The sequence below is a fragment of the Pristiophorus japonicus genome, chromosome 16 (genome assembly GCF_044704955.1).
Source record: "Pristiophorus japonicus isolate sPriJap1 chromosome 16, sPriJap1.hap1, whole genome shotgun sequence".
Classification (NCBI taxonomy): Eukaryota; Metazoa; Chordata; class Chondrichthyes; family Pristiophoridae; genus Pristiophorus; species Pristiophorus japonicus.
In genome coordinates this window covers 76,791,967-76,810,434 of record NC_091992.1, presented here as the reverse complement: position 1 = coordinate 76,810,434, position 18,468 = coordinate 76,791,967, and the positions used below count along the sequence as shown (strand labels likewise).

General features: G+C 49.8%; 1 protein-coding gene across 1 annotated transcript in view; it reads right to left on the bottom strand.

Annotated features, from left to right (window-relative positions):
• pkd1b (polycystic kidney disease 1b) overlaps positions 1-18,468 on the bottom strand; it is a 370,954-nt gene that overhangs the window by 12,196 nt on the left and 340,290 nt on the right. Inside the window, exons 34-38 of the mRNA XM_070856829.1 lie at positions 17,745-17,899; positions 14,336-14,448; positions 11,702-11,870; positions 5,128-5,302; positions 2,224-2,511 (exon numbers count right to left, since the gene is read on the bottom strand). Coding sequence (XP_070712930.1) covers positions 2,224-2,511; positions 5,128-5,302; positions 11,702-11,870; positions 14,336-14,448; positions 17,745-17,899 — 900 coding nt within the window. The remainder of the gene's footprint in view (positions 1-2,223; positions 2,512-5,127; positions 5,303-11,701; positions 11,871-14,335; positions 14,449-17,744; positions 17,900-18,468) is intronic.

Below are 18,468 nucleotides of genomic sequence, written 5' to 3'. Positions count from 1 at the left end.
AGTCCTTGCCCCCTGCACCATGCACAGTCTGTACCAACATTACCCGCAGTCCTAGCCCCCTGCACAGTCTGTACCAACACTAACCCCAGTCCTAGCCCCCTGCACCATGCACACTCGGTACCAACACTATCCCCAGTCCTAGCCCCCAGCACAGTCTGTACCAACACTACCCCCAATCCTTGCCCCCTGCACAGTCTGTACCAACATTACCCGCAGTCCTAGCCCCCAGCACAGTCTGTACCAACACTACCCCCAGTCCTTGCCCCCTGCACAGTCTGTACCAACACTACCCCCAGTCCTAGCCCCCTGCACAGTCTGTACCAACACTACCCCCAGTCCTTGCCCCCTGCACCATGCACAGTCTGTACCAACATTACCCGCAGTCCTAGCCCCCTGCACAGTCTGTACCAACACTAACCCCAGTCCTAGCCCCCTGCACCATGCACACTCGGTACCAACACTATCCCCAGTCCTAGCCCCCAGCACAGTCGGTACCAACACTACCCCCAGTCCTTGCCCCCTGCACAGTCTGTACCAACACTACCCCCAGTCCTAGCCCCCAGCACAGTCGGTACCAACACTACCCCCAGTCCTTGTCCCCTTCACCCTGCAACATTCTGCCTTTCCTGCACATGCTTCTCTGTGATGGGTTGTTGAGCATTGGCTGAGTCTGTGCGAGCAGATGCACAGAACCATTGCCCTCCCCTCCCTCCCGCTTGCTCGACTGAGATTAAGATCTCATAGGGTGAAGTCTTGCTACACGACAGGGTAGCATTTCTTTTCTTTGTCTCTTTCCCAGTATGCTAGGGATGAGGGCTCCCACCGCAAACCCCCTCCCCCCCGCCCCCCGCCGCCCCACCCAGTAAAATCACCGGGAGGGATTTCAGCTCCTGTCTACCTCCATCAACCAAGTTCTCAACTACTTGTGAAGGACTTTGGAGAGGGTGCAAATGCATTTGCCAGAACGGTATGTAAGAATACACCATTTTCTGTTGTACAAAGTTGCTGTAACTCTACTATAACTTGGCCAAACTTAAAAATTGACCAAATTTTATATACCACCATGCTTTGTGAAGCCAGGACGCTAGTTGCTGTGAAACTGTCTAATTAAGAGAAACTGCTAAGCTCTGCCAGCTGCTTTTCTCACAGATACGGAAAGAACGGACCTTTGACAGGACCAGACTGATGAGATATCCACAGGACACAAAACCACCTGTGGACAGTGATGTTCATTCACGGACTATTGATAAGAAGGAATATGAAGAAAAACAATGACCATTGCTAGTATAGCTTGAGACACGTATGCAGTGGGCAAGTTAACAAAATTTGGGGTATAAAGATATTGTTTGAAAAATACACGTTACTGCCGTAGAGAGAGAGAGAGAGGGCATCTTGGTCAGTTGCCAGTCAAAGTCATACGTCGAAGCCATCAACCAACCGACCACTTGCTGGTGTTGGTATGTACGCGGTGTTTGCTTATCATCACTTGATCTGAAAGTAAAGGAATATTACTGTATGCTAAAGTATCTGCTGCAGTTCTGTGTGAACTTACTTGTAGTTCCCTGCTGTCTTTAAGTAAAATAAATTTTGTTTCATAAATCCATTGGCTTGTGGTGTTGTTTGATCTGCGGGTCTGAACTTTGGAAACTGTCGGACGGGGAGAGGTGTGATTTCCGCAGTCCTACAGGTAGACCTGGGGAGGGGTGATTTCCCTACGTCTTACAGGTACCAGGGATGAGGGCCTTCAATTATGTGGAGAGGCTGGGATTGTTCTCCTTAGAACAGAGAAGATTAAGAGAAGATATGATAGAAGTGTATGATATGATATGATGTATGATAGAAATGATGAAGGATTTCAATAAATAAGGAGAAACTGTCGGCACTGACAGGAGGATGTGTAGCCAGAGGACACAGATTTAAGATCATTGGCAAAAGAACCAGAGGAAACATGTTTTACGCAGCGAGTTGTTGTGATCTGGAAAGCGCTGCCTGAAAGGGTGGTGGAAGCAGATTCAATAGTAACGTTTACCAGAAGGGGAGATTGTTCTTGGCTATGGGGAAAGAGCAGGGAGTGGGATTAATTGGACAGCTTGACCAAAAAGTTGGCATAAATGTGCTGTAAGATTCGAGTGATTGATGAGATGCTGCTGCTGACCAGGATCGGCTGCTTGTACCCCAGGATGCCGACAGATCCCCAATTCCCCGTGTAAGTTGCTGACATACCTTGACGGTGAGAATGGTGAGCAGCAAGGCAGCAAGGCTGGTGACAGCCTCAGCCAGCAGCGCAACATGGTAGAAGCTGACAAACATCCGCCGGTTGCTCTCCAGGCGCCCGAGCTGCCTGTCGGCCAGTCTGACCCGGCTGAAGTGGAAGGCGGGGATGAGGATGGAGAGGAGGATGACCAGTAGCTGGAGGTACCTCCGGCCCTCTCTGAAATAAGCCGAGCCCTCCCTGCTCAGGGCAACGGCCTCGACGAACAGGAAACAGAGGCTGAAGAGGAGGAGCAGCACCTGCACAAGGAGGAGGCAACAGTCAGTGCTAGAGGCAGCGGCAACAATGTCACACAGCACCGTCAGTGAGCAGGGAGACCTCACCAGTAACACAGACCTGATCCCGGCACCGTCAGTGAGCAGGCAGACCTCACCAGTAACACAGACCTGAGCCCGGCACCGTCAGTGAACAGGCAGACCTCACCAGTAACACAGACCTGAGCCCAGACCTCACCAGTAACACAGACCTGAGCCCAGCACTGTCAGTGAACAGAGAGACCTCGCCAGCAACACAGACCCGAGCCCGGCACCGTCAGTGAACAGAGAGACCTCACCAGTAACACAGACGTGAGCCCAGACCTCACCAATAACAGAGACCTGAGCCCGGCACTGTCAGTGAACAGGGAAACCTCACCAGTAACACAGACCTGAGCCCAGACTTCACCAGCAACACAGACCTGAGCCCAGACCTCACCAGCAACACAGACCTGAGCCCAGACCTCACCAGTAACACAGACCTGAGCCCAGACTTCACCAGTAACACAGACGTGAGCCCAGACCTCACCAATAACAGAGACCTGAGCCCGGCACTATCAGTGAACAGGGAGACCTCACCAGTAACACAGACCTGAGCCCAGACCTCACCAATAACACAGACCTGAGCCCAGACCTCACCAGTAACACAGACCTGAGCCTGGCACTGTCAGTGAACAGGGAGACCTCACCAGTAACACAGACCTGAGCCTGGCACTGTCAGTGAACAGGGAGACCTCACCAGTAACACAGACCTGAGCCCAGACCTCACCAATAACACAGACCTGAGCCCAGACCTCACCAGTAACACAGACCTGAGCCTGGCACTGTCAGTGAACAGGGAGACCTCACCAGTAACACAGACCTGAGCCCAGATCTCACCAATAACACAGACCTGAGCCCGGCACTGTCAGTGAACAGGGAGACCTCACCTGCAAAATAAACATCAGGAAGCGGACACGCTGACGCACATCCAATGTGCCAGTGGGCAAAGAGAAGACAGGCAGGGTTCAACAGGGGAGCCTTTGAACAGTGGGCTATCCAACTGAAGCTTGGATCTGACTTTCAGATATTGCCCACAGTGGGAATTGACAACACGTAACCCCTCTCCCCACCCTCCCCTATCAAAATGGGCTTTACCCTCCTCTCCCCCTCATTCTTAGGGTGTGGACATCGTTGGAAAGGCCAGCATTTATCATCCATTCCTGGCTGCCCAGGTTTGATAAAACTGAATGGCTTAAGAAGGCACTTCAGAGTTTTACGATGATCTGACAGCTTCATGGTCACTGTTATTTGACTCGAGCTTTTCATTTCTAGATAGTGTTTATTAAACTAAATTCAAATTCTCAAACTACTCTGGTGGAATTGGAACTCTCTGCATTGGGAGTTCAGGCCCCTGGATTACTAATCAAGTAAAAAAAAGTCTTGCATTCATATAGTGCCTTTCACAGACCTAGGATGTAGCAAAGCGCTTTACAGCCAATGAAGTACTTTTGAGGTTTAGTCATTGTTGTAATGTGGGAAACGTGGCCGCCAATGTATGCACAGCAAGCTCCCACACACAGCAATGAGATAACGACCAGATAATTTTATTTTTAAAAAGGTGTTGGTTGAGGGATAATTATTGGCCCAGGACACTGGGAAGAGCTCCCCATCTCTTTCAATAGTGCCGCGGGATCTTTTACATCTATACAAGATGGCAGACGGGGCCTCGCTTTAACGTCTCATCCCAAAGACGGCAACTCCGACAGTTTAGCACTCCCTCAGCACTGCACTGGAGAGTCAGCCAGGATTATTGGCTGAAATCCCTGGAATAGGACTGGAACCCATAACCTCTGACTCAAGAGACACAGGAGTGCTACTCACTGGGCCACAGCTCACACCAGAACCACCAACTGCCATAGTCGCCGCAAGATCCTGCAAATCCCCTGGGAGGACAGACGCAACAACGTTAGCGTCCCCGACCAGGCCAACATCCCCAGCATCGAAGCACTGACCGGGCCACATTGTTCGTATGCCAGACACGAGACTCCCAAAGCAAGCACTCTACTCGGAACTCCTTCACGGAAAAACGAGCCAAAGGTGGGCAGAGGAAACGTTACAAGGGCACCCTCAAAGCCTCCCTGATAAAGTGCAACATCCCCACCGACACCTGGGAGTCCCTGGCCAAAGACCGCCCTAAGTGGAGGAAGTGCATCCGGGAGGGCGCTGAGCACCTCGAGTCTCATCGCCGAGAGCACGCAGCGAACAAGCGCAGGCAGCAGAAAGAGCGTGCGGCAAACCTATCCCACCCTCCCTTACCCTCAACGGCTGTCTGTCCCACCTGTGACACGGACTGTGGTTCTCATATTGGACTGTTCAGCCACCTAAGGACTTATTTTTTGAGTGGAAGCAAGTCCTCCTCGATTGCAAAGGACTGCCTATGATGATGATAACCTCCGGTGAGTTCTGCTGCCTGTATCTAATACGCAGTGTGTGGTGAGGGACTGAACCAATCTAACCTCCCTGAGAGAACCGACCTGGACGCCGGCTTGTGCCTGCTGCGTGTCGGAAGGAGGCTGTTTGAGCGGGGCACGTTGTTGAGTGTTACCGAGTGACCCTTACCATCGACATCAGCAATAGGTCCACCTCTTGGCTCGAGCGCAGCATGGAGACGGGTTTAACGTCGATGGTCGGCATGACGGGCGCCGCGGGCTGAAACTTTACCAGCAGTGTCACCACCACGTACAGATCCACGTCCCGGCTGTACTGCGTGAACTCAACAAACACGGCCCGCGTCCTGGGGCGGGGGGAAGGAAACAACAGCTTGCATTTATATAGCGCCTTTAATGTAGTCAAACTTCCCAAGGTGCTTCACAGCAGTGTTATAAAACAAGTCAATTTGACACCGAGCCACATTAGGAGAAATTAGGGCAGGTGACCAAAAGCTTGGTCAAAGAGGTAGGTTTTAAGGAGCGTCTTGAAGGAGGAAAGAGAGGCAGAGAGGTTTAGGGAGGGAGTTCCCGAGCTTAGGGCCCAGGCAACAGAAGGCACAGATGGTTGAGCGATTATAATCAGAGATGCTGAAGAGGGCATAATTAGAGGAGCACAAAGATCTCGGGGGGTAGTGGGGCTGGAGGAGATTACAGAGATAGGGAGGGGGCGAGGCCATGGAGGGATTTGTAAACAAGGATGAGAATTTTGAAATCGAGGCGTTGCTTAACCAGGAGCCAATGTGGGTCAGCGAGCACAGGGGTGATGGGTGAGCGGGACTTGGTGCGAGTTAGGACACGAGCTGCCGAGTTTTGGACGACCTCAATTTTACGTCGGGTAGAATTTGGGAGACCAGCCAGGAGTGCGTTGGGATAGTCAAATCTAGAGGAAGCAGAATATAAGAGTCACTAATAAATTCAATAGGGAATTCAGGAGAAACTTCTTTACCCAGAGAGTGGTGAGAATGTGGAACTCGCTGTCACAGGGAGTTGAGGTGAATGGCATTGATAGATTTAAGGGAAAGCTAGATTAACACACGAGGGAAAAGAAAGACTTGCATTTATATAGCGCCTTTCATGACCACCGGACGTCTCAAAGTGCTTTACAGCCAATTAAGTACTTTTTGAAGTGTAGTCACTGTTGTAATGTGGGAAATGTGGCAGCCAATTTGCACACAGCAAGCTCCCACAAATAGCAATGTGATAATGATCAGATAATCTGTTTTTGTTATGTTGATTGAGGGATAAATATTGGCCAGGACAACGGGGATAACTCCTCTGCTCTTCTTTGAAATAGTGCCATGGGATCTTTTATATCCACCTGAGAGAGCAGATGGAGTCTCGGTTTATCGTCTTATCCGAAAGATGGCACCTCCGACAGTGCAGCATTCCCTCAGCACTGCACTGGGGGTGTCAGCCTAGATTTATGTGCTCAAGTCCCTGGACTTGGTGAGTGTACATGGAGGAGGTCGCTGGACCTTGTAAGGAGCTCTGCACTGTTCCTCTATTGCTCAGGAAACTACTCTCACCCACAGCACTATCACAATGGGTTGCCCTATGAAGAGAGATTGAGCAGACTAGGCCTATATTCCCTAGAGCTTAGGAGAATGTGAGGTGATCTCATTGAAACATATAAAATTCTTAAGGGGCTTGACAGGGTTAATGCTGAGAAGATGTTTATCCTGGCTGAGGAATCTAGAACACAGGGTCACAGTCTCAGAATAACGGGTTGGCCATTTGGGATTGAGATGAGGAGAAATTTCTTCACTCAATGAATTGTGACTCTTTGGAATTCTCTGCCCAGAGAGCTGTGGATGCTCAGCCATTGAGTATATTTAAGACAGAGGTCGATAAATTTTGTGGATCTAAACGAATTATGGATATGGGGATAGTGCAGGAAGGTGGAGTTGGGGTAGAAGATCAGCCATGGTCTTGTTGAATGGCGGAGCAAGCTCGAAGGGCCAAATGGCCTCCTCCAGCTCCTAATTCTTATGTTCTTATGTAATGGAGGGCTCCCTAGTCTCTGTGCCGATGGTGCTATGAAACTGTAGGAGGCAGGAGCTAAAAGGGCTACGGCAGACATCTTGTGAGGGTCATTGCTCTGACCACCATTACTCAGTGAAATTACGGGCACTGTAAGCGTACTCGCAGATTCACTACATAAGTACAGAGCTACTTAGGAATTTCAGCTCACCCTCAATACACTGGGGTTTGGCTTAATGAAGATCTTACTTAAATAGTAAATAGTGGTAACATCATTAAGTTTGGATGTGTTTCATGGTCCCAACTGTGCAAATAAACCACAATTAATAGGAACCCTGTGGGAAGGAGAAATATTACTGAGATTGTATGTGTAGAAGAGTATGAACGACTGGGATTAACTCAGCCCCTCCCCCCACCCTCAGGGCTCCAACCTGGAGCCCCTCCCCCACCCTCAGAGCTCTGCCCAGGAGCCCCTCCCCCCACCCTCAGGGCTCCGACCTGGAGCCCCTTCCCCCACCCTCAGAGCTCCAACCTGGAGCCCCTCCCCCACCCTCAGAGTTCTGCCTAGGAGCCCCTCCCCCACCCTCAGGGCTCCGACCTGGAGCCCCTCCCCCCACCCTCAGGGATCCGGCCTGGAGCCCCTCCCCCCAACCTCAGGGATACGGTCTGGAGCCCCTCCCCTCACCCTCAGGGATCCGGTCTGGAGCCCTTCCCTCCACCCTCAGGGATCCGGCCTGGAGCCCCTCCTCCCTCACCCTCAGAGCTCTGACCTGGAGCCCCTCCCCCCACCCTCAGGAATCCGGCCTGGAGCCCCTCCCCCCACCCTCAGGGATCCGGGCTGGAGCCCCTCCCCCCCACTCTCAGGGATCCGGCCTGGAGCCCCTTCCCCCACCCTCAGAGCTCTGACCTGGAGCCCATCCCCCCACCCTCAGGGACCCAGCCTGGAGCCCCTACCCCCCACCCTCAGGGCTCTAATCTGGAGCCCCCTTGTATTGACACACCTCACTGTCCTCACACCATCAGGTTCTGTAAGCCCATCGCTCCAAGTTAATTAAAAGGAATCGAACCTTTGGCGAGTTACTTACAACGCATCGACCCAGCCCTTCTGGTGCAAGTTCTTCAATACTGCGCTGCTTTCTTCCGAATTATTCCCCAGCTCCAGTGTGTATCCGCTACTGCCATAGATGCCCATCTCTCCCGCGTACCAGCTGCTGTGGAGCACAGGAACACACATGTCCATCACTGCTGTGTTGAGGGCTGATGATCAGCGGGGTTAAGACCAAATTGAAAGCTCTATATCTGAACGCAAGAAGCATTCATAACAAGATAGATGAGTTGACGGCACAAATAGAAATAAATGGGTATGATCTGACTGCCATTACAGAGACGTGGTTGCAAGGTGACCAAGACTGGGAACTGAGTATTCAGGGGTACTTGACATTTTGTAAGGATAGGCATAAAGTAAAAGGAGGTGGGATAGCTCTGTTAATAAAGGATGAGATCAGTGCAGTAGTAAGAAATGATATTGGCTCAGAAGATCAAGATGTAGGATCAGTTTGGGCAGAGATAAGAAGTAATAAGGGAAAGAAGTCACTGGTGGGAGTGATCTATAGGCCCCCTAACAGTAGCTACACTGTAGGACAGAGTATAAATCAAGAAATAATGGAGGCTTGTAAGAAAGATACAGCAATAATCATGGGAGGTTTTAATCTTCATATTGATTGGATAAATCAAATTGGCCAAGGTAACTTTGAGGAAGAATTCATAGAGTGTATGCGAGATGGTTTCTTGGAACAATACGTTGTGGAACCAACGAGGGTGCAAACTATTTTAGATCTGGTAATGTGTAACAAGTCTGTATTAATTAATGATCTTGTAGTGAAGGATGCTTTTAGGAAGAGTGATCATAGCATGGTAGAATTTCAAACTCAGTTTGAGGGTGAGAAAGTTAGGTCTCAAACTAGTGTCCTGAACTTAAATAAAGATAATTACAAAGGTATGAAGGCAGAGTTGGTTAAAGTGGACTGGGAAAATATATTACAAGATAAGACTGTAGAAACGCAGTGGCAAACATTTAAGGAGATATTTCCTAACTCTCAGCAAAGATTTATTCCAGATGCTAAGAGAAGGATGAACCATCCCCGGCTAACTAAGGAAGTAAAGAACAGTATCAAATTGAAAGCAAAGGCATACAATATAGTGAAGGACAGTGGAAGGCCAGACGATTGGGAAATTTTTAGAAACCAGCAAAGGATGACGAAAAAAAGGATTAAAGACAGAGAAGATAGCATATGAGAGTAAACTAGCAAGAAATATAAAAACAGACAGTAAGAGTTTCTACCTGTATATAAAAAGGAAACAAGTAGCTAAAGTAAATGTGGGTCCCTTAGAGGATGGGACTGAAGAATGAATAATGGGAAACAGGGAAATGGCAGAGACTTTCAACAAATATTTTGTATCGGTCTTCACGGTCGAGGACACTAAAACATCCCAATAATTGATAATCAAGGAGCTATTACGGGGGGAGGGGGGGAAACTTAAAACAATCACTATCACTGGAGATAAAGTACCAGGCAAACTAATGGGACTAAAGGTGGACAAGTCTCCTGTACCTGATGGCATGCATCTTAAAAGAAGTGGCTAGAGAGATAGTGGATGCATTGGTTGTAATCTACCAACATTCGCTGAATTCTGCAGAGGTCCTAGGAGACTGGAAAGCCAAAAATGTAACACCTCTGTTTAAGAAAGGAGGGAGACAGAAATCAGGAAACTATAGACCAGTTAGCCTCACATCTGTCATTGGGAAAATGCTGGAGTCCATCATTAAGGAAGTATTAGCAGGACATTTAGAAAATCATAATGCAGTCAAGCAGAGTCAGCATGGTTTTATGAAAGGAAATCATGTTTAACAAATCTGCTGGAGTTCTTTGAGGATGTAATGAGCAGAGTGGATAAAGAGGAACCAGTAGATGTCGTATATTTGGATTTCCAGAAAGCATTCGATAAGGTGCCACATAAGATAAGAGCTCATGAGGTTCCACAGGGATCAGTGTTGGGGCTTCAACTATTTACAATTTATATTAATTACTTGGATGAAGTGTAACATTGTCAAATTTGCTGATGATACAAAGATAGATGGGAAAGCAAGTTGTGAGGATGATGCATAGAATCTACAAAGGGATGTAGATAGGCTCAATGAGTGGGCAAAAATTTGGCAGATGGACTACAATGTGGGAAAATGTGAGGTTATCCACTTTGATAGGAAAAATAAAAAAGCAAATGATTATTTAAATGGGGAGTGATTACAAAATGCTGTACTACAGAGGGATCTGGAGGTCCTTGTATATGAAACACAAAAAGTTAACATGTAGGTGCAGCAAGTATTCAGAAAGGCAAATGGAATGCTGGTCTTTATTGCAAAGGGAGATGGAATATAAAAGTAGGGAAGTCCTGCTCCAACTGTACATAGCGTTAGTAAGACCACACCTGGAGTACTGCGTACAGTTTTGGTCTCCTTATTTAAGGAAGGATAGACTTACATTGGAGGCAGTTCAGAGAAGGTTCACTAGATTGATTCCGGAGATGAGGCAGTTGTCAGATTAAGAAAGGTTGAGCAGGTTTGGCCTATACTCCTTGGAGTTTAGAAGAATGAGAGGTGATCTTTTTGAAACATATAAGATTCTGAGGGGGCTTGGCAGGGTAGATGCAGAGAGGATGATTTCCCTCGTGGGGGAATCTAGAACTGTGGGGCATAGTTTCAGAATAAGGGGTTGCCCATTTAAAATGGAAATGAGGAGGAATTTTCTCTCTCAGAGGGTCCTGAATCTTTGGAATTCTCTGCCCCAGAGAGCTGTGGAGGCTGGATCATTGAATACATTTAAGGTGGAGATAGAAGATTTTTGAGCGATAAGGGAGTCGAGGGTTATGGGGAACGGGCAGTGAAGTGGAGCTGAACCTAAAATCAGATCAGCCATGATCTTATTGAATGGCGGAGCAGGCTCGAGGGACTATATGGTCTACTCCTGCTCCTATTTCTTATGTTGTTATTATGGCACACCAGGGTTGATAATGCCACCAGCTGCCCGACCTGCGTCTGGACTCACTGAGTATCCGGTGGTCACTGACTGCTCTCTGCTCTTCAAACTGTTTCCCCCATCCTCCCCCTGAAGCTGCTGTGAGCCAGTCGGCTTTTCAGCGTAAGAGGCGAGCCGGTGTGCAACGCCCCTGGTTGTAACACCGCCTCGATTTTTGGCTCCTGCCCGATCCGTAGCGCTCCGTAGAGCGTCCTCTGCTGGGAACGCCAGTGAAATGGGCGGTCGGAGCTGTAGCAGCCGCAGTGAGTGAAATAATGTCCACCTCAGGTAAGAGTTGTGTTGGTGAGTTATTTATTGGGAATGTTTTTTTTCAGTTTTATTTCTCTCCAGGCCCCTCCCAGATCGCTCCGAGGCTGGCTGTTTAGCTCAGGATTTTCCCATGCTCAGCCGGCCTAGCGCCCTGAGAGAGGTGTGTAACGCCTCCCTTAGCGCCCCGCCCCACACTCAGGGCCCAGCTGCCCAATGTTACTGACTGAGGCGCAAACTGTTCCCGGGCGCAAACTTTACCGCCCCGTCGCCATTACCGCCCCGAAATCAGCAAAGCTGAAAATCCAGCCCCAGGTGACCTATGAACGCAGCCTATAAGCTAAAACATTACTGGTACCATCCAATAGTAAGATTTATTCTTACCCTGTGAAGTCATCTGACAAATAAGCCCAACTGTGATTGGTACTGCTGGTCTCTGCAGACCAGCCAATCCCGCCGCTCATTGTTTTGCTGCTCAGTGAGTTGGAATGGCTGCAGATACTGTCAGGTTTAATGCCGGCGATTAGACTATAAACCCACTGGGGACAATGTCCTGAAATGGTACACAACAGTGAATTAGACATTTTGAGTGTAATGTATTTGCTCGATGGGTTCTTTGCTCAACAATTGCTGTTAAGAACCAATTAGTTTATTAACAAAGGTTTAACAATCACACGACACATTACCAGTTCATCCACCAGGCTCACAACCACCTGCCTCATTGTAGGTCCCCCGAACCCAACTGGCTGGGGTTTTATTGAGTCTTGTGAACATCACGTGACTGGCTAAGCCACTCCCAACTCAACAGCTCTACAACTATTTTAAAAGTAACTTTCAATCAAGTTCCCCCCTTTTTTTTGAGGGCACCAACAACCACAAATTTACTGTGAAACATTGAAGGGACCCATATCAAATCAAATCAAATTAAATTAACATTTGGTTGCCGGGAGTGATGATGCACTCCAGTCCCTCCAGCACCCACCTCTCGCGGAAGGCCGCAAGTGTACCGGTGGACACCGCTTGCTCCATCTCCATGGACACCCTGGACCGGATGTAACCACGGAAGAGAGACAGGCAGTCGGGCTGAACGACCCCCTCGACCGCCCGCTGCCTGGACCGGCTGATGGCCACCTTGGCCGTGCCCAGGAGCAGTCCTACGAGGAGGCCTTCCGACCTGCCCGCTCCCCTCCGCACAGGGTGCCCAAAGATCAGGAGTGTGGGACTGAAGTGCAGCCAAAATATGAGGAGCATCTTCTTCAAATAATGGAATAGGGGCTGCAACCTCATACAATCTATATATACATAGAACACAGACTCTTCCAGACCACAGAAATTGCAGGCGGCCAGGGAGCCCGTGAACCGACTTAAAAACCGATTGCATGGGACTGCTCCATGCAACACCCTCCAGGCCAAGTCCCCAATAAATAGAGGGAGGACTCCCGCGTAGAGAACACACCATTGGGGACCCCCGCCTCCTCCGGACGGCAAGACGGTGTGTCATGGCGTGTCTGGACGGCAGACGAGGATGGCAACGTGGAGAGTGTGCAGGAGCAGCCCGTACAGGAATCCCCTTTGCGCAGAACTGAAAGGCACGGAGGGGATTTCATGAAGGAGGCTCAAGTTGTGAGGCGCCGACTTCTAAGGGAGGTTTTAGGGCTTGGCGCTGATAAGGAATTCCGTCCGGATGGGGGTCAGTTCGGACGGAATCTCCCCACGTGCTAGAGACTCCTCGACACACCTAACGGAGTCAGGGTCCAGTGCCATTTTAAGCGACTCGATGGCATTGGCCGCGCGCCGGACGTCGGCCCAGGATAGGCACCGTGCCAACACGTCTGGTGCCATCCAGCTCGCTCCTCCGCCATCGAGCAGGTCCCTGACCCTGGTCGCGTTGCCAAACACAGCTCTCTCATCCGACTGCCACCTAAAACTGCAGTCGTGGAGGTACGGATTCCTGAGCAGCGGCTCCTGCAGGACAGCCGCCACTCCAGACGGGGGAGAGCTGCGCTTGGTGGTGACTCTGTTCCAGACCCTGATGAGTTCCTGGTAAAAGACAGGCAGACCCCGCATGGCGGTCCTGACGGCCCCCAGGTTCACAAACAGGAGCTGCGTGTCATAATTGAGGCAGTACTGCTGGTGGAAGAAATACGTTGTCAGTGCACGCCACCTAGGAGGGGGCTCGACGTACAGGTATCTCTGCAGGGTCTGAAGACGGAAAGTCGCAGCCTGGGTGCTGACGCACACCAACGCCTGACCGCCCTCCCTAAGCGGGAGACTCAAGACCGCGGCAGAGACCCAGTGCTTCCTGTTGTTCCAGAAGAAGTCGACCAGCTTCTTCTGTATCTTGGCGACAAACTCAGGGGGAGGGGTCAAAGTGACCAGCCGGTACCACAGCATAGCGGCCACCAGCTGGTTTATGACTAGCGCTCGACCCCTGTAGGACACCACTCGGAGCAGTCCTGTCCAAACCGGTGAGCATACTCACAGGTGCGTATATTACACTGAACTCGTACACTGCTGTACATTTATATTACCGTAACTGTGTGTGGCAACAAGTGCTCCATCAAATGGAAAGAACACTGCTTAGCGGAAGCTGTATGTCATTGTGCGGACGTTTGTCGGCAGAATCAGTGGAAGGGCCTGGTCCTGAGGATTTTGTTGATGTTTGGAAGCACTGGCTCCCATTCAAAGGGTCTATCGCTCCTTCAGAGAGCTCTGGGTTCCCACTCAGAGGGGTGAGCAGCGCTAGTTAAAAGCAGAGTTCCTGTCGGTTGATTTATATAGATGTTTTAATCTGCTAAAAATGTTGCTAAGTTTTGGCGAACTACAGCACTGAATCATTCACAGCATAGTTCTGTTTACAAACATGCAGCAAGTTCCCCTGTGCAAGGCTCCCCAACCCAACTCCCAATGTAGTTACTCTAGTCAGCTGGAATGTGTGCATTGGTGCTAATCTGGAGCATAGTGTGTTGAGCCTAGCCTCAAGAGTGGCAGCGTTAGCCCACCTGTCCATTTACATACCTTCCTTGGATCGGACTTGTCGTAGCTGCGGTAGTCCGAGCAGGGTCAGCCTGGGGTTAGCGTACAGGTGAGGCAGTAACACCGCCTCTACCCATTGCCACAAATCAGCCGGCCTGTGAACCAAACACAATCCATTGGTACCAACACAACACAACACACAACTCACAGACCCTCCAAGGCTGGCTCCAAATCCAGCTCACTCTGTTGGACTAAAAGTGTCCTCCTGCTGCTGGCTGTGTAGACAACAGGCTGGATTTTCGGTATTTCGCCCATTTCGGGGCGGTAATGCCGGCGGGGCGGTAACGTTTGTGCCGGGAAATGGTTGGCGTTTCTCAGCCACAAAAGTCATCAGCTGGGCCCTGAGTGTGGGGCGGAGAGCTAAGGGAGGCTCCGCCCCACACTCAGGGCCCAGCCGGCATTACCTCTCTCAGGGCGCTAGGCCGGTGAGCAAGCGAAAATCCCGAGCTAAACAGTCGGCCTCGGAGCGCTCTGGGATAGGCCTGCGGGCGGGGGGGGGGGGGGGGGTGGGTGGGGGTGGGGAAAGAAAACCTGAAAAAAACACCAAAATCATTCCCAGTAATAATTATCGCCACCTCAACATAAATCGCAAAAAATATAAAACCAAAACCACTCTCACTTACCCGAGGTGGACATTACTGACCTCAGTGCGGCCGCTACAGCTCGGAATGGCCGCTTTCACAGACGGTCCCAGCAGGGGGCGCTCTACGGGTCGAGCGGGAGCCAAAAATCGAGCTGGTGTCACAACCAGGGGCGTTTCACATGGGCTCACCTCTCCAGGGCGGTAATGCTCCGCACCCCGCCGAAACCGGCCCCGGGAACCCCGGCGTGGCACTGGAAGCTGGCCATGGGCCCGGAAGTGCTTACCGCCGCCATTGCCGCCCATCAGTGGCGCTAACAGGGGCGGCAGAAGACTGAAAATCCAGCTCAATGACTTTGGATAGTTTCAATCCATGATCTACTGGGCATGGGCTCTCAGCAGGAGAAGGCCTTTCGATTGGCACTAATCTCACTCAGAGAGGCCACGAGGCAGCAGCTTTAGCACATGGGAAAATGCCAGACTGGCGGTATGGACTGTACCCGCCCTGGGAGTGTTTGATGGGACAGGGCAGAGGGAGCTTTACTCTGTATTTAACCCGTGCTGTACCTGGCCTGGGAGTGTTTGATGGGACAGTGTAGAGCGAGCTTTACTCTGTATTTAACCCGTGCTGTACCTGCCCTGGGAGTGTTTGATGGGACAGTGTAGAGGGAGCTTTACTCTGTATCTAACCCGTGCTGTACCTGCCCTGGGAGTGTTTGATGGGACAGTGTAGAGGGAGCTTTACTCTGTATTTAACCCATGTTGTATCTGACTGGGAGTGTTTGACGCTAGCACTGGTGTCTGAAATATAAACTGCACCATTCCCCAGCATTAACATCCTCATCTAGACTACAAAAAATTCTAAGAAACACAACAGCCTGTAAATCAACGCTGCAGAAAATAAGTTTATTGAGCGGAAGTGGATTAATGTGTCCAGGACTTTGTGCAGTGTGGTGTAACACAGCAACTCCACTCTGGTATATTACATTTAAATGGTTTGGTAAATCTAGTGGGACAGTCGTGGGCACCATTCAGTTGGTCGCTATCTCCAGTGTAGAATTTACCAATATCTCGCAAAGATTCCAGGTACCTTTCCCCGGCAGAGGAGAAGAATCCCTTTCTGGGCTTTTAAAATGAGTTTAAAGGGGCAGACGAAGCCCCCCCCCCCCCCCCCCCCCCCCAGTGTTTGGACTCATAAGAAAGGGAATTCAAAATGGACCTAAATTACAGAAGCTTGAGATCCCCTAAACATCTATGGGAAGGAGCATATCAATTTTAAGATTCTACAACATTTTGGCTGCAAAAAAAAAAAGAGTTACCAAATACAGGAGATGGGGCCAAATTCGTGCATTAAAGACCCCAGACTGTCTGGGGGAACTATTCACCCCCTAAGAGATAATCGAATTACCCAATCAAGCACAATGGAAATCATGGTCAAGAAACTGGACAATTCTAAAACAATGCAAAACCAGTGATAGCACATTCTCACACCCTAATCGAGTTACTGCTGACAAAGGAGACATTGGAAAATCAGTGGACAGAACAGTTCAAACAGAGCCCAAGAGATTTGATGGGAGATAACGGAGCCTTTTTTTGGAATATATCTATCCCCCAGTTTTACAAGGAAAGACCAGCAAGGAGCAGCACACAGACTGGAACACAGACACAGACACAAGCAGCCGGAGCTGGGGAGTGAAGAAATGGAGCAGTGAAGGAAACTACTAGAACTCATCAAGAACTGACTGAGCACGAGGCCCACGAAATGGAAGGTTGTCAGCAACCAAATTGACAAACCCGGGCTACTACAGCCAGCAAAACGACCAACCGAAACCAACTCAGCAAAAACGGAAGAATCGACCTTTATTTCCACTCTATAATCTACTTCGGAACGACCAACGGGTGAGAAATTACCAAAAGGGACTAACTAAAACTATTCCTAACCAAAGAAAGTGGGTACTTACCCCATACATCCAAAACGCAACTTACCGCATCAACGGACGCACCCCAACCGAAGACTACGCAGTCCGAAGTCCTCTCCTCCGACCGGGGTACGGCTCGCCTAGAAGGCCAAGTGCAGCGAACCCCGAAACCGTGATTCACCGGCAACTGTCTAAAGGGATTGGTGAGCATAGCCCCTGAACCCACAGAGCTATAACTTAGTTATTAGGGGAATTGGGGGAGGGAGGCTGGGATAACTTGTGTAAATGTATCTGCATTCTCCTCTTTACCCCATTTAGAGTTTAAGCTGTATTCTTTTCCCCACAGGCTGCAATTTGACATTTTATTCAATGTGTTGTATCCCTCAGTGTGTATTGGTCTGTGTGTGTTATTAAAGGTGTGCCTTTTACTTCTTTTTAAACACAATAAAGCCATACCTGCTTCCTACCTTGAAACCGATAGTCTGTCACAGTCCCTTCATAATTCCAGTGTCTAGAACCAAGGGTGTGGGAGCGATTCTGAACCGCTCATATAAGGTCAGAAGGGAAAGCTGACCCCCTGCAAACCACCCCTTACACCAGTGGTACAGTCCCAGACCCTACTCAGAGTCTGATAACTCCAGTGGTACAGTCCTAGACCTGCTCACAGAGCCTGATAACTCCAGTGGTCCAGTCCTAGACCCTGCTCAGAGACCAAGCTACAATACCCTGGTGCTGAGTGGGTCTAGTGGGTCTGTTACAGCTAAACTTAGTGACTTTGCAGCAACAGCCCCTAGGAGACAGTTGTGGTGACCTAAAGGAGCAATGAGAAAGAGAGCACATCATTGGAAGAAGACATTGAATTGCAGCTCTGGGAGTGCTGCAGATCACTGACCTGTGAATAGCGGTAAAGTTGGGTGTTGGCGGAGTCGTGCCAACAATGGATTGTCGCACGGCGGTTTGCAGGAGTCGGGCCTGAGTGTTCTGGAAGCAGCTCTGATAGTTAATGATGAGCAACACCAGCAGGAAGAGCATGTGAACAACACAGTTCTACAAAGTAAGGAATCCAGCCAGGGGTAAGTATTCAAGCAGCATCAGTGGGAGACATCCTACATCATCCTCTATAAATCCATCTCTCTGCCTCCGCAATCTTCTCCAACCTCATGTCCCTGCCGCCACTCTCCACACTCCCAAATCTACGCTTTCCTTCTCCCTCTGCTCTGTCAATGGTGGCAGAACTCTCAGCCCCTACAATCTGAACTTTTGTTTTATGCCTCCCCACTTTCCAGATTCTCCTTAAAGCCCACCTCTCCGACCCGTGCTTTTAATCACCTCCTGAATCCATCTCCCAACCTGTGCAAGTTCAACCTCAAATGCCTTGAGATGCTTCGCTACATTGAAGGTACTAAATAATGTTCACTCACTACTAGCCTTCAGGCAACAGACTTCAGACAAAAAAAAAAGTTAGTATGCAGGTACAGCAAGTAATCAGGAAGGCCAATGGAACGTTGGCCTTTATTGCAAGGGGGATAGAGTATAAAAGCAGAGAATTCCTACTACAACTGTACAGTGTATTGGTGAGGCCACACCTGGAGTACTGTGTATAGTTTTGGTCTCCG